Source organism: Schistocerca cancellata, chromosome 6 (assembly GCF_023864275.1).
Source record: "Schistocerca cancellata isolate TAMUIC-IGC-003103 chromosome 6, iqSchCanc2.1, whole genome shotgun sequence".
In the NCBI taxonomy this organism is placed as follows: domain Eukaryota; kingdom Metazoa; phylum Arthropoda; class Insecta; order Orthoptera; family Acrididae; genus Schistocerca; species Schistocerca cancellata.
Window position 1 is genome coordinate 408,134,972 of NC_064631.1, and position 16,468 is coordinate 408,151,439.

At 41.4% G+C, this 16,468-nt stretch overlaps 1 protein-coding gene and 1 non-coding gene across 2 annotated transcripts in view; both read right to left on the minus strand.

The window, feature by feature from the left end:
- Positions 1-16,468, minus strand: part of LOC126191143 (uncharacterized) — a 96,603-nt gene that overhangs the window by 33,640 nt on the left and 46,495 nt on the right. Inside the window, exon 4 of the mRNA XM_049931898.1 lies at positions 3,280-3,454. Within this exon, the coding sequence (XP_049787855.1) occupies positions 3,280-3,454 (175 nt within the window). The remainder of the gene's footprint in view (positions 1-3,279; positions 3,455-16,468) is intronic.
- Positions 2,062-2,137, minus strand: Trnas-cga (transfer RNA serine (anticodon CGA)). The gene has a single exon. It is a non-coding gene; the product is annotated as a tRNA-Ser (tRNA).

Here is a 16,468-nt window from a genome sequence, read left to right on the forward strand (position 1 = left end):
AAAAGATTTAATTATAGGACTTATAAACAGCCACTTTGATTGCACAAATTTTTGTCAATTGACCATGGTTTCAATTGTATTAGGGCAGTCTTCATCAGAATAAAAAGTTATGAGGGATACATGTAATCACACCAGGTTTTAAAACGTCTGAGCAAAAGTGCTCTCGTCAAATAGAAATGTCAGTGGCTGTTTAACGAGAGCACTTTTGCTCAGATGTTTTAAACCATGGTGCGATTACATGTATTCCATTTAACTTTTTATTCTGATGAAGACTGCCCTAGTGCAACTGAAACCGTGATCAAAATTTTGTGCAACAGAAGTGGCTGTATAAACATCCTGTAATTAAATAGCATACGGTTGCTGGATCACAGCCAATTAAATTTCAAATATTTCATCTTAAAAGATGCGAAGTGTTGTTCAGAAAGGTCATACTGGATGGACTGAAACAAATAGAAATCGTAAGCAGAAATGTTTGGTGAATGTGGCAGGTGGGATAAGACCTCCAATTCAAGTCCCTTCAAGTATTCCTTCACTCAATCAGCAACACATTTTGACAGTCATGAAATCAGAATGACAGTTATGTCTCCGTGCATATAGCAGGCATTTTTCTTTAAGTGCATGATTCAAATTGAGTCATTGTCCTTTGTAGCATTCAGCTTTCACCATTTTACCCAGCTGCAGCAGCTCATGGTACATCACACTGATCAGGATGCATTTTATCATGCATCTCAAAATTGTTGTCTTGGAATAATTGAAACTAACTTTTGCACCCTGTTTCTGATCAAGCACATTCTACATATGCTTTCAATATCAAATGACGACTTTCTGCACCAAATTTCTTGAGATGAATGCAGATGAGCAGCACTACGGGCAAAGGCTGGTTTGTGGGTATAAAACCCGACATGTACAATGTGCTAAATATGGAAGTCACATACAGCTCTCAATGCCCAATTAATGTTTCTACTTTTGAACAGGTCTTATATTACTGTCCTCTATGTTGCACTAGTACAACTAATGTCCTCACTTTGTTGGCAGTGATAATTAATTCAAGCTCCCAATATAACTCCTATAAATTTTTTCAGTTAAACTTTGTCCAAAAATTTAAGTACGAGTAGTAGATGCAACTTTTCATTACAAATGTCATATCCAACACTTTCAAGTTTGGGACCTATTTACACATCTCTTTAAAAAAAGAGTTTGTTGTTAATAAAAGTCAACAACAAGTAATTTGCATTTTTTGTGATAGTGATAAAAAATTAGTAAGGAGTTGCAAAAGGGGATTGAGACAACTCCAGTGAAAGCCAAGACTCAATGGTCAGCTTGATAGATACATGCAACTGCATTTTCTAGCCAACTTGCATATGAGCAGCATATTACTGTAAACTTTTAAGTGGAGTTGGCTTTACTCAACATAGAAAATTATATGAGTGCCCATTACAATAAATCATTTTCTATAACAACACCCACCCCTATATGCACATTTCACTTGCAAATTCTTGGAAGAAATGTGATGAACAGCACTCATCCACCCACTTTAAGAAAAACATTTTATTACAACATGAAACAAACCGTAAATTTCTGTTATCACGGCACGTCGCCCGAAACACACAATGAGCACTATTTGTTTCAGATGACTATTTCTACACCTCGCAAAAGTAAATTGAAAATATCTGTCAAAACACCAGAGAAAATCCAGAATGAGATTTTCACTCTGCAGCGGAGTGTGCGCTGATATGAAACTTCCTGGCAGATTAAAACTGTGTGCCCGACCGAGACTCGAACTCGGGACCTTTGCCTTTCGCGGGCAAGTGCTCTACCAACTGAGCTACCGAAGCACAACTCACGCCCGGTACTCACAGCTTTACTTCTGCCAGTACCTCGTCTCCTACCTTCCAAACTTTACAGAAGCTCTCCTGCGAACCATGCAGAACTAGCACTCCTGAAAGAGAGGATATTGCGGAGACATGGCTTAGCCACAGCCTGGAGGGTGTTTCCAGAATGAGATTTTCACTCTGCAGCGGAGTGTGCGCTGATATGAAACTTCCTGGCAGATTAAAACTGTGTGCCGACCGAGACTCGAACTCGGGACCTTTGCCTTTCGCGGGCAAGTGCTCTACCAACTGAGCTACCGAAGCACGACTCACGCCCGGTACTCACAGCTTTACTTCTGCCAGTACCTCGTCTCCTACCTTCCAAACTTTACAGAAGCTCTCCTGCGAACCATGCAGAACTAGCACTCCTGAAAGAGAGGATATTGCGGAGACATGGCTTAGCCACAGCCTGGAGGGTGTTTCCAGAATGAGATTTTCACTCTGCAGCGGAGTGTGCGCTGATATGAAACTTCCTGGCAGATTAAAACTGTGTGCCCGACCGAGACTCGAACTCGGGACCCTTGCCTTTCGCGGGCAAGTGCTCTACCAACTGAGCTACCGAAGCACGACTCACGCCCGGTACTCATAGTTTTACTTCTGCCAGTACCTCGTCTCCTACCTTCCAAACTTTACAGAAGCTCTCCTGCGAACCATGCAGAACTAGCACTCCTGAAAGAGAGGATATTGCGGAGACATGGCTTAGCCACAGCCTGGAGGGTGTTTCCAGAATGAGATTTTCACTCTGCAGCGGAGTGTGCGCTGATATGAAACTTCCTGGCAGATTAAAACTGTGTGCCCGACCGAGACTCGAACTCGGGACCTTTGCCTTTCGCGGGCAAGTGCTCTACCAACTGAGCTACCGAAGCACAACTCACGCCCGGTACTCACAGCTTTACTTCTGCCAGTACCTCGTCTCCTACCTTCCAAACTTTACAGAAGCTCTCCTGCGAACCATGCAGAACTAGCACTCCTGAAAGAGAGGATATTGCGGAGACATGGCTTAGCCACAGCCTGGAGGGTGTTTCCAGAATGAGATTTTCACTCTGCAGCGGAGTGTGCGCTGATATGAAACTTCCTGGCAGATTAAAACTGTGTGCCCGCCCGCGACCCCACCCCTGCACACACTTGAATCACATAACAACATTTACAAGTCTTGTAATGCAGATTGTTCCTTTATCTTAAATATAAGAGCCTAGAGGGATATTCAAATGACACAAAGCTTCTCCATACTTTCGTTTTCTTAAATAACTTCTCCATTCATCTTTTCTTGGGTTGAATCCAAGTCCCAGTACACTTCATCTGGCCTTACACATTCTCACATTACCCACTAATCATGTCAGTTTTACTACATGACATCCAAGTTCATGAATGATAAAGGTAATGAAATGACAGTTCACAATATACTTACATTTTCGTTTTGCAGGTAATTCACTTTGACTCTTGAGTCCGTAAGTTGTTGGTTTAATGAAGCAACTTCACGAACTAAAGCATTTTTCTCTGTTTCACATTTATCAACAATTCTTAATAATTTGTCTTCCAAATTTTGGTTTACTTTTTGGACTCGCTTATATGACTCGTACAGTCTGGAAGAAAAAAAAAATGACAGGGTAATGTACCAAGATGACAGTTTAGAAATTTAAATATCTGAATTGCAATTCACTTAAAATAACTAAGCATAATGTACTTCATGCACTCCAGAGGCCAAATTATACTGCAATGAGCATACAAAAACAAAACATTTTTATAATATTTATCATAACAGCCTAAGTCGCAAATAATCAACTTGATAACTAGTTTTGATCACATGTAATGGTCATCTTCAGATCTGTTTCATTATGAATTGTGAAAAGTCAAACTTCTTAAAAAAAAAACGTAGTGAACGCTGTAAAATAAAAGCAACAGCACAATAGTACACCTGTGACAAAATTCCTTGGCATCTAGTAAAATGCTAGAAGCTACAGAATGTTGTCATAGGTGTACTATTGTGTTGTTGCCCTTACTTTACAGCTTTCACTATGTTCTTTTTAGCACTCAAGCAGGTGTGCCAATTTTTCGTAACACAAGCGGACATGACTCATAATTTTTACATGTCTAAAGAATAGCTGTCTTCATGTTATCAAGGCAAACATGAATGAGCAAAATTGCAGTTTAATCTTGGTTTAATTAAACAATGATAAAATAAACTTGTATTGTATGAGCTAAATCACTGCTTAATTAAACAATAACAAAATAAACTTTCATTATATCACTCAGCTGCTGTGTCCAAGTGTTACCTCACAGCAATGACTCATAATTTTTACATGTCTAAAGAATAGCTGTCTTCATGTTATCAAGGCACACATGTATGAGCGAAATTGCAGTTTAATCTTGGTTTAATTAAACAATGATAAAATAAACTTGTATTGTATGAGCTAAATCACTGCTTAATTAAACAATAACAAAATAAACTTTCATTATATCACTCAGCTGCTGTGTTCAAGTGTTACCTCACAGCAATGTCCTCCTTGGGGCATTAAACAACATTGCTGCATCAGATTCCTGCTAAACACTTGTTCAATTACTCATGATGTCATAGACAACTGCCTCATTGTCGGATTGCACTGCTAGCCCAGAATCTGTGTCATTTTCTTGCATGGATTCTAAATTTTTTGTCACCCATTTCAATGTTTATTTTCATATTACTGCTGGTCACATGAATGACAATGAAATAAGTACAGGCATGCAATTGTACAACAACAATGGAATGGTACAAGACAATGTTTTTGTGGCTGGTGCACTTTACACACAGGCATTCCCACCAAGTGTCAAAGAAGTTTGACTTTTAACAACTTGTGATTGATTAAAGTGACCAGATGTCCCAATTTGGCCAGGACAGTTCCAGTTTTTGGAGTCCTGTCCCCCTGTCCCAACCGGGTTCAGCTGGGATGCCTAGATATTCTGGTTCTTACAAATCGAATCCAAGTCTCAATCATGGGATGTTTCAACATGTAACTTCTGCTTCGTAATGCCCAAATGTCACTGCATTTTCAGTTCCGAACTTCAAGAGAGGTAAGTAACAAATTCAAAATTTGGTTTCATAAACACTGTGGTAACTTTGCTTTTAATTAACCCTCAATTACCATGGATCATCTCTCAGAGTGCAACAAGTTTTTTTCAATTGTGATATATGACACACCCACGCAAACTGAAGTGGGCTCTTCTTTTAGGATGTGATGCACAGATGCCAGAGCTGTAGACTATTACTACACTTTTTTCCTTACTAACTGGCGACTCAGGGGTGGTACAAGTTTAAAGTGTGTGTGTGTGTGTGTGTGTGTGTGTGTGTGTGTGTGTGTGTGTGTGTGTGTGTATGACAGTGGCATCATAACTTCCAAACGAAAGGTCTAATTTTAATGCAGGTTTTTTATTTGGCAGCAGGTTTAATTAGTAAAGTTCTTAGCTATGTTCCATGGAAGTTTGTACAGCAGTTCAAATTTCACTAGCTACATCTTAAGTAAAGAGCTACACCAAGTTACGTAGTGCCAGATTGTAGAGCTTAACATATTGCCTGCCAACTATGAGTTATCTCGTACGAACAAACTGACCACTGGTGCCAACTGCGAGTTAACTTGTAGGAAACGAGTTTCTGCATAAAGCTAGACACGAAAACATTCGTAGCAAATATGTGTGATTTACAGATTTTGGGCGGTGGGAACCGGTATAGTAAGTCATCTGGATGTGGTGAAACAGCATTTTTATTTTCCTACTTGGAATACAGTAAGAGAAAAGTCCATACAAAATTTCACACAAATATTTTAGTTTCAGGTGAAAAATGTTTACTGTGTGTCACAAATGCTAATGGAAATAAAGGCTTTTTTTTTTAACTGTTAATATGTCTTAAAGCAGAGGTACCCAATTTTTTTGTCCTGACCCAGTTTTTTTTTTTTTTTTTTTTTTGCCACCCTGAACCACTGAAAATTCTTTTTACTATACACTAGAACATTTGAAAGAACTACCACACCCACCGCTAGTTCTTTTCCTGCTGTTCCACACCGATGCCAACACTTGCGAGAATATAGTCTTTGGCACAGAGGAGATACATGTTCTGAAGCCATCTTTACGTTTTTACATAATCAAGCATCAACTTTTCATGCAGAAATATTGAAGATAGAAGGCCAGCATGTTACATATGCAGAGGTTGAAGAAGCACTTTGTGAATTGGAAGTGAATATGACAGAGGAACGAAAAACCAGATTCATGTCACATGTTGTAAGAAGTGCTTTAAGCAAACTTGAATCTGAGGGGGCACATAAACTTTATTAAGTTCACTGAAACCATCGCTAATTTTATGATAGCATAGAACAATACATTGAGCAGTGGACAGATCATTTTAATGCCTTTTTGAACTTCATATGGGTTCTTTTAAACAATGTACCTACATGGGCTGAGTTATAAAAATGCCACAAATCGCTCATAAACATATTGCCAAACTGTAACATCAATGGGTAGAAATTATTTCAAGAGTATGTTAATATTCAGCAGTTTGTCAGCCCTCAGAAAATAAACAAATGGAATGTAGAGAAAACTGACACTGATATGCGTTGAGTACATACATTTCAGCTCTTCACATCGAAACAAATTCCTTACGAGAATATTTCAAGGATTGTGGAATTTGTGTCTTCCAGGTACAAATGCAGCAGTCGAGCGTGTCTTTTCTTTGATGAATACGATATGGACATCTGACAAAACTCTAATGAAAATAGAGACATATCAATTCTGACTGTTAAAATTAACCTGCAACAGAGTTGTTCAGAATTCTACGATTTCCTAAACTTAAAAGAAAGTAAACGTTTGTTAAATAAAATTCATTCATCACAGAAATATGGGGGCATCAGCAACTGAATTTTTAAAGTTGTATATGATTATATAATCAAATACTTTATTAACTTTTAATATTTTGGTGCATCGTTATTATACAGTAACTGTGAATGTGTCTTATGTTTTATATTACATTTTTTATATTGTCATTGGATACCTGTTACTTATTTCAGTGCAAACTTTAATAAAGTATAACAATTATAGAATGCTGTTGTATTCTGAGTAGCGAGTAGTTACTGTATCAGTAGTGGTGGTGGTGGTGGTGGTGGTGGTGGTGGTGGTGGTGATGGTGGTGGGGGGGGGGGGGGGACACCCTCCCTTTCCCTCCTGTATGGGCACCCATGTTAGTCCCAGCTTAGGCTTCCAAAAATATGGTCACCTTAGATTAATCAGTTCTAAAGATAATCATTACATGTAATTAAAATTAGGAATAAAGTGTGACTTACTGGATCTGAAATTGTTATAATAAATATTGCAAAAAATTTAAACACTTGCAGAATTTCTTATAACAATATCAGAATATCATTGTTGATGGGTCATTTAATAGAAATACCTACAATTTGTTTCAAATTCGTTCAAGTTAGTAAGCGAAGACATGATTAACAAATGAAATTTTCTAAAGTCAGCTGTTTAAAAAAAAGTAAAAAAAAGAAGATAACAATTTGTATGGAAATGACTCGAGACAAGACATTGTATGATGTAGTAATAAACAAAATTAGTTGTAGCAACAGATTCAAACAAAACAAAAGAAAAAAAGATATAATGAAATGTGCTACTATAGGAAGGAAGAAAAGAACATTTGGGTTTAATGTCCTGTTAACATCAATGACATTAGAGATGGAGCACCAAGCTCGGATTAGGAAAGGATGGAGAAGGAAATTGGCCATGCCCTTTCAAAGGAACCATCCCAGCATTTGCTTTAATCAATGTAGGGAAATCACAGAAAAGCTACATCAAGATGGCCGGTCATGGGTTTGTCCTCCCAAATGTGAGTCCAGTGTGCTAACCACTGTGCCATCTCACTCAGTGCGTGCTTCTAAATGAAGTTTCATGGGCAACTCGTGTAACATTATTGCCTAGTACCAAATTCTGTCATACACTATACCCCCCCAAACCCCATATGCACACAATTGGTGAACTATTCCTTTCTACATTTATTACTACCCCCACCCCCACCCCAATGAAACATGGACCCTGCTGTGGTGGTGGTGGTGGTGGTGGTGGTGTGGCGTGTGTGTCTGAATGATATAGAAAACTGTCATACCATATGTGCAACCAAATTGGATGGGATTCTGTGAAGAAGCCAGACCTTTGTTTCCTGAAGACAGGCAGCAGCCTTTACAGTAATTACAAGTGGAACAATCTAGGTGATTGACTGATCTTGCCCATGCAACACTGGACACTTGGTCTTGCTACATTTAGGTACTGCAAATGGCTGAAAGCAAGGGGAAATCACTGCCATTATATTAGCCAAGAACATGCAGCTACGCTGTATGGTTTAATGATAATGCCACCATCTTGGATGAAATAGTCCCCCCCCCCCCCTCCTCCTCCTCCTCCTCCCTGAATTGGGATCTCCAATTGGTGATTTCCAAGAGGATGTTATCATTAGAAAAACCTAATTTGTCATTCTATGAATCAGAATGTGGAATGTGAAATGATTCCTTAATCGGGTAGAAAGGTAATGGAACTTGAAAAGAGAAATGGGTATGTTGAGGTTATAAGATTATTATTTTTGGTCAAGTGAATACAGGATTATCAATACTAAATCAAATATGGGTAATATAAAAGTAGGACTAATAGTGAATAAGAAAACTGGAATACAGGTGAACTACTACAAGATAGTGATCACATTATCACAGCCAATAGAAATACAGAGCCAAGACTCACCGTAGTAGCACAAGTTTATATACCTTCGAGACCCATAGATGAAGAAGAATTAACTGATGTATTCTCACATAAAAGCAGATGAAAATTTCATAGTGATGGGTGACAAATCCAGTTGCCTTCAATCCTTAGACAACTGGTCTCTTCTCTTAGTCAAGTTGTGCCATAACTCTTTGTTTCCCTGATTTGATTCAGTAGCATGTAATTTGTTGTATGATCTGCTCATCTACATTTCTGCATCATTATATAACATCTTGTGTCAAAAGCTTCTATTTTGTTCTTTTATGAACTGCCTATCACCCGTGTTTCACTCCCACACAAGTCTACACTTGAGACAAATACCGTCAGGAGAGACTTGCCAACACTTACATTCAAAATCAGTGTTAACAAATTTCTATTTCTCAGAAACACTTTTCTTATCATGCCAGTCTAAATTTTTATATCCTCTCTACATCATCAGTTTTTTACTGCCTAAATAGCAAAACTAACTCACTACTTTAAGTGTCTCATTTTCTAATCTAATCACTTCATCATCACCTGATTTCATTCTACTACACTCCATTATGCTTGTTCTACTTTTTCTGATATTCACCTTGCAATCTTTTTTCAGGACACTACCCATTCCATTCAACTGATCTTTCAAGTACTTTGCCGGCCTTGAGAGAATCACGTTACAGGCTACTAATTTCATCCCCTGAATTTTAGTTCCCTTAACAAATTTTTCGTTTTTCATTTACTGATGGTACAATATTCTGATTGAATAACATAGTGGATAGGCCACTTGCCTCACTCTCTTCTCGACTAATGCACCCCTTACACATCCTTCTATACTTATAAACAGTCTGGTTTCTGCAAAAGTTGTACTTAACTTTTCGGTTCCTGTATTTCATCTCCATTACCTTCAAAATTTGAAATAGTGTAGTGCAGCCCACGGTGTCAAAAGCTTTCTTTAAATCTACAAATGCTATAAATATAGGGTTTGATTTTCTTCAACCTATCTTTTAGTGTAAGTCATACAGTCAATACTGCCTCACATATTCCTACATTTCTCCAGAACCCAAACTGATTTTCCTCAAGATTGGCTTCTGCCAGTTTTTCTATTTCTATTTAAATATTCAAGGCAATATTTTGCAAATGCAATTCATTAAACTGATGGTTCAGTAGTATTCACACCTGTCAGCACCTGCCTTCTTCGGAATTACTATTATTACATTCTTCTGAAGTTAGAGGGTATTTCGCCTGTTTCATGAATCTATCATACTAGGTGGATTAGTTCTGTCATACCTCTCTTCCTAGGATCTCAGTAATTATGAGGGAATATCGTCTACTCCACTTACACTCATCTGTTGAATTCTTCTTGTGATACCATATCTCCCATCTCATCTTCACCTATTTCTCTCCCTACAATATTATCTTCAAGTTTGTTTCCCTTAAGTCGTGCCCACAACAGCCAAGCCGCACTGCACTGCGCAAAACCTAGGAAGGAAGTTTGGTGCACCACAGCACCACAGTGTGGACATCAAACCTGCCACTCATGCAACAATGAACAAGTTACACATTGCACTGGTACAGCAAAGGAACTGTTCATTTGCGAGTGCCCCATTTGGATGTCCTTTTTTGTTTTCCATATTTATTGACACACACGTGGGCATAATGGAACACTGCTGCACACCTACATACACACTGCTCCATTCTGTGCAGTTCTGACCTGGTCTGCGCCATGTGTTTATTTGTGGCATGGTGCTGTACTGTGGGTGTGGATGCAGCTTTGTACAGATCCTCGATATATTCCTCACACCTTTCAGCTTTCCCTTCTGTGTTTAGTACCAGTTTGAAATCTAAGCTCTTGATATTTCCTGTTTCTCTTTTCTCCAAAGTCTCTTTAATATCACAAGGAATAATGCTTGCTCAGATAATACCACAGTTAACTATCTGTTCCTGATTATGTGTCGCTCTGGCTCGGTCTGGTTAAATGGAAAACGAAGAATCGAGAAAGCACATGTTTCCAATACGTATGGTAATTGAGTATACATCGTAATGTCCTCTTCCACCTATCTCTGTCCATCTTCATCTCACCCTCTCTCTGCCCATCTCCTCATCCTCCTCCTCCCCCTCCCCCCCGTCCATCTCCTCTCCCACACTCTCTACCTCCTCCTCTTCCTTCTCTACACCCCTCCCCGTCCATCACCTCCTCCCACTCTCTCTCCATCTTCTCCTGCCTCCTCTCTCTGTCAGTCTCCTCCCTTCTGCTCTCCCCACCCCCCTCCCTTTACTTTGTCCATCACCCCCTCTTCCTCCGGTCCGCAGCTCGTGGTCATGCGGTAGCGTTCTCGCTTCCCGCGCCCGGGTTCCCAGGTTCGATTCCCGGCGGGGTCAGGGATTTTCTCTGCCTCGTGATGACTGGGTGTTGTGTGCTGTCCTTAGGTTAGTTAGGTTTAAGTAGTTCTACGTTCTAGGGGACTGATGACCATAGATGTTAAGTCCCATAGTGCTCAGAGCCATTTGAACCATTTGAACCTCTTCCTCTGTCCACCTTCTTCTCCCCCCCCCCCCCCCCTCCCCTGTTCTCTCTCCAACTCCTCCTGTCCCTCCTCTCTAACTATCACCTCCCCCCTCCCTCCCCATCTTCTCTTGCCTCTCCTCCCTGTCTATCTCCGCCTTTCCATTTCCTATTTCCTCCCGTTCCTCTTTCCATCTATCCTTCTCCTCAAGCCTGGTTTATTGTTACTGCAAATTCAGAATAAGTGGTAGTATTTTTAACCATAAATACAAATTTCCTATTTGCTAACAACATTTCACTATTATATATAACCCAAGTCTACTACCGAGCGAGGTGGCGCAGTGGTTAGCACACTGGACTCGCATTCGGGAGGACGACGGTTCAATCCCGTCTCCAGCCAGCCTGATTTAGGTTTTCCGTAATTTCCCTAAATCGTTTCAGGCAAATGCCGGGATGGTTCCTTTGAAAGGGCATGGCCGATTTCCTTCCCACTTCTTCCCTAACCCGAGCTTGCGCTCCGTCTCTAATGACCTCATTGTCGACGGAACGTTAAACAGTAACCACCACCACCACCAAGTCTACTCAAAAGTTCATTTAAGTATTGCATAAAAATCTGAAGTAAATTGGTGAAGAGCTAATCACAGTTTTTGGTAATAATGTTTCCCCTTTATATATTGCATATTTATTTATGTATCATACAAATAAAAAAACAGATATATAAAAACATGCATGTATTTTAAGGCAATGTTGTGTCAAAATTTTGAAGCAATCGGTGAAGAACTTTTGGAGATTTACAATTTTGTTTGTTTTATTTTATTTTAGGGCGCAAAAACAACTAGGGTCATATGTGCCTACATCAGAACTGAAGAACAACAAAGACAAAGAGAGGAATTAAAAATGATTATACATTAATTCTAATCGATGGAAGAGAAGAGAGAGAAAAAAAGGGATGTGGTGAAAGGTCTATAAAATACACCACTGAGAAGTGGAGGTACTGAACTAAAAATTACATGGCATTTGCCATGTTGCAATGATGGATAAAAATTAAATGTGGTCGACAGCCGCATGTCATTCGCTAAAATGGCTGATAACTCAGAAGGCAAACACAAACCAGAACGTAAACGGTTAACAAAAGGCCCTTCCACAAGGAAATGGTGGGCCATCAAAGGGTGAGCACAGTGAGTACAAAGTGGTGGGGGAGCACCACGTAACAAATGGCAATGGCTAAAAAGATATGATATGCAACCTAGCTAAAATGATATCTTCAAGGCAAGAGGAGGTTGCCCAAGCCACTGGTAGATGCTTAATAACCCGGACCTCCTTCCCATGAAGGGAGGACCAGTGATGATGCCAAAGTGATGCCATCAGCTGACAGATGGCAACACAAGTACCATCGGAGGGAATGTAAGAACTAGTTGGCTGAGGCACGAGGCCTGCAGCCTTGGCAGTAGTGTTAGCGGCCTTGTTTCCTGTCAGACTGACGTAAGCAGAAACCTACATAAACATCACAGTGACTCCATTAACAGTGAGAAAATGATCTCTTTCCTGGACTCCTGGCACTAAGGGAGGATGGTGTACAACACACAGAGGCTTCAGTGGGCATAGAGAGAGTCTGAGCAGGTAACGCAATTGAAAAGCCTGTGTCGCAGGATGTACTGCGTGGCCTGATACAGGGCGAAGAGATCTGCTGTAAATACTGAATGGTGTTCCAGATGTCAGTGCTGAAAAACGTCGGTGCCAATGTGAGATCCATCAGTGTAAACAAAGGTATTATTGCAAAGTTCCATGCGAAGGTCGTGAAACTGAAGGTGATGGAGCAAGGCTAGAGTAGTGTCCTTAGGAAGTGAATGAACATGGGCCACCACACGAAGCCAAGGTGGTGAAGGGTTTACACCCATCAGGAAAATGGCAGGTAGCGTGAAGTTAAGCTGCTGAAGCAATAACCATAAGAGAACTCCAGGAGGTAACAGACAAGAGGGAAGCGCCCCATAGTGGTGATCACAGGGATCATTGAAGGAGGCATACGATGGGTGCCCATGCATGGCAGAGAAAGGGCATTCATATCTGTTAAGGAGGAAGTCACAGCAGTAGGGCAGCAGTAATTCAGGTGATTCTGCATACAGACTCTCAACTGGGATAGGTGTAAAAGGTGCCAGTGGCCAAATGGATGCCACAATGGTGGGTAGTATTGAGACATTGTTAAGAGGAATGAACATGCAGATGCATAAACAAAATGCCAACAGACTAGTTTCGAACAGAGTAGGGACCGGTACAAACAGATGAGGGTGGTTCGATCTGCTCCCCAGAAAGTACCACTGAGGACACATAGGACACTGAGGAACTCCATACAGTGCACTGCCAGGTAAGACACATGGGAGGACTAAGGAAGTTTCCTATTGAGCAAGAGCCCCAGGAATTTTGTAATTTCAACAAACAGAAGAGCAACAGGCTGAAGATGTAAAGACAGCAGAAGAAACCAACTACGACGCCAGAAATTCATACAAACAGTTTTGTCAGTGGAAAAACAAAAGCCACTGTCAACGTTCCATCAGTAAAGATGATCGAGATCTCACTGAAGATGCCATTCAATGAGACAAGCCCGTGGAGAACTGCAATAGATGGCAAAATAGTTAACGAAAAAGAGAGCCGGAGATGCCCAGCAGGAGACAGGCCATTCTAGGGTTAATGGCGATAGCAGAGTAAGACAATGCTCAGGACAAAACTCTGAGTTACATTGCTTTCCTGGATAAAGGTGTCTGACAAGGCAGAACCCACACATACCTTGAAAACTTGATCTTTTAAAAATTCCTAAAGGAAACAGGGCATGCAGATGGTCAACTGCAGAATGGCACACTTGAAATCTACACTGTAGCGGTAGCTAAAAGGTAGGTGTTTGTCCTTAGGTATGGGTATGATGGTGGCTTCATGCCAATATCTGGAAATTGTGCCCTCTGCCCGGATGTGGTTCTATGTATGAAGCAGAAAGTGCCTGCCTGCAAGAGAATGGTGGTGCAACATCTAAAAGTGAAAATTGTCTGGTCCTAGGGTGGAGGATTGGGATGTAGAGACAGCATGATCTAGGTCCCTCACAGTAAAGGTGGCACTATAACACTCACAATTCTGAGAAGAGAAGGTTATCACCCATGCTGCCTCCGCTCATTTCCAATGACGGAAGGCAGGGTGATACTGGGAAGTGCTCCAAATCTCTGCAAAATGGTGGCCCAAGGTGTTGGAGATAGCAATAGGGTCCACTATGACATCATCTGCTACTCTCAGGCCAGGAAATTGGGGTATGGATCTTGGTCCCAGAGAGCACTCGGTGGTTGGCCCATACAACGGAAGAGGGTATGGAACTGCTAAGAGAACTAGTAAATGAAATCCAGCTAGCTTTTTTGTTATTCTGAAGAACACGGCGACATTGTGCATGCAACTGTTTATAATTAATGCAGTTTGCCATCATAGCATGACTGTTAAAAATGCAGAGAGCACGTCTCTGTGTGCGAATTGCGTCACAGCATTCCTCAGTCCACCAAGGACTGGGACATGGCATGGTAAAGAGGAAGTGCGAGGAATGGAACGATCTGCGGTGGTAAGGATAATATTTGTGAGATATTCTACATGGTCATCACAACTGGGGAAATGTTCGTTGAAGGTCACCATGGAGGAGTAAAGGCTCCAATCGGCCTTAGTAAGCAGCCTTTTGTGTGGCACGTAGGTGAGGTAGGAATCAGCAAATTGATAGCACACAAGAAATGGTTGCTCGAGTATGTGTCAGAGAATGGACCACTTGAGATGATCGGCAAGCTGGGCAGTGCATAAATGGACCGGGAAGAAATGCAAGAGCTCAAAGTGGTCATGAGGACGCAATTGTGATTCCTGCAGGCAGAGAACAAGGGGAACTGTGATTCTAAGAGCATCCATAAATCATTTTTGTTTGATTGAAGGCCACGACATTCCATTAGAGAAAATTGATAATGAAGAAAAGCGAGGAGGGAAATAAATGAAGGGGTGTCACGTCGGCAGCAGCCGAGTGCCAGCCTACGAAGACTCACTGCTAGAGGAGGCACAGGCTGAAGGATCTTGCTCCATGAGATCGACAGAGGTGTCAGCATTCCGCCCCCCCTCCCCCCCCCCCCCACCTGTTGACCTGTGGACTCCAGAGCAGAAAAACAGTTGGTGGTGCGCACTGGCGACACTGGATCTTCAAGTCGGTAAAGGAGAAGACCATTTGTTCTTGTTTGACTTCTTGGAGGCTTTCTGGATGGCAGAGGAAGACTCACATGTTTGTTGGGTGGAGGGACATAGGAAGTCTTCATGGGAGTGTTCCTTCAGTGCTTTCCGGCCTGCCAGTTGTGCAACATGTGTCTTTGCTCTTAAGGTGAAAGCTTGGTGGCTTGTTGCATAGCTGTTGATACAGCAGGAAGAAGGTGGTGGACAATTGGCCTCATGCTCAACCCTACCACATACTACACATTAGGCTGGAATGTACAGTCAGACTGTGATAACTTCATAGCCTGCTTTGATCTTTGATGGAAGCACCACTATCAGAAGTGAGGAAAAGAGTGCATGTGGCCCCTTACAGATTCACCTACCTTTTTCATCGCCCAATGGACGGCAATGACACCATGATCAGAGAGGTACATTTGGGTTTCTGCCTTGGTCCAGACCTTCGAGCAGCCTAGTGTAAATATCACAGGAAGAATTCACAGTTTTATGGGCCTTGACACGAACAGGATAGCGGTGGAGAAGCAAAGTGGCAAGCAGTTGTTGTGCTTGAGAATCAGAAGTAGTCACCAAAAGCAAAGTGCCATTGCTTAAATGAGAGCAGGATTTCACAGGGCCACTAAATGCATCAACACCTTCCTGAGTAAGAAATGGACTTACCGTTGCAAAGGACTGAACATCTTCAGTACTTGAAACCACGAGGAACTGTGGTGCAGCTAGGAGGGTCTTTGAATCGAGAGCTTCATCCCCTTTACTTTGGCAGACGTGGACTGCAAAGATGATGATTGGCTCATTGCCAGAAAATCCCCCATGATTGCCAGCATCTCCGATGGTGCACTCCATCCAACTAGTGCCCCCCCCCCCCCCCCCCCCTCAGAAGTGGGTTATCCACTTGGGTGATTGTTCACACCTCCCAAACACCTGACAGAGGGACCAATTGGCAATTTGACTATCACACATAGCTCTTTATGGAGGACACAGGAAGAGATGTCTATGGCACAGAGAAGCAACTGAAAGAGTTGAAAACAAATAAGTCCCCTGGTAAAGATGGAATCCAATTTAGTTTTACAGAGAATACTTTACACCACTGACTGCCTTACTTAATTTGCATTTATTGCTCAGTTTGTTG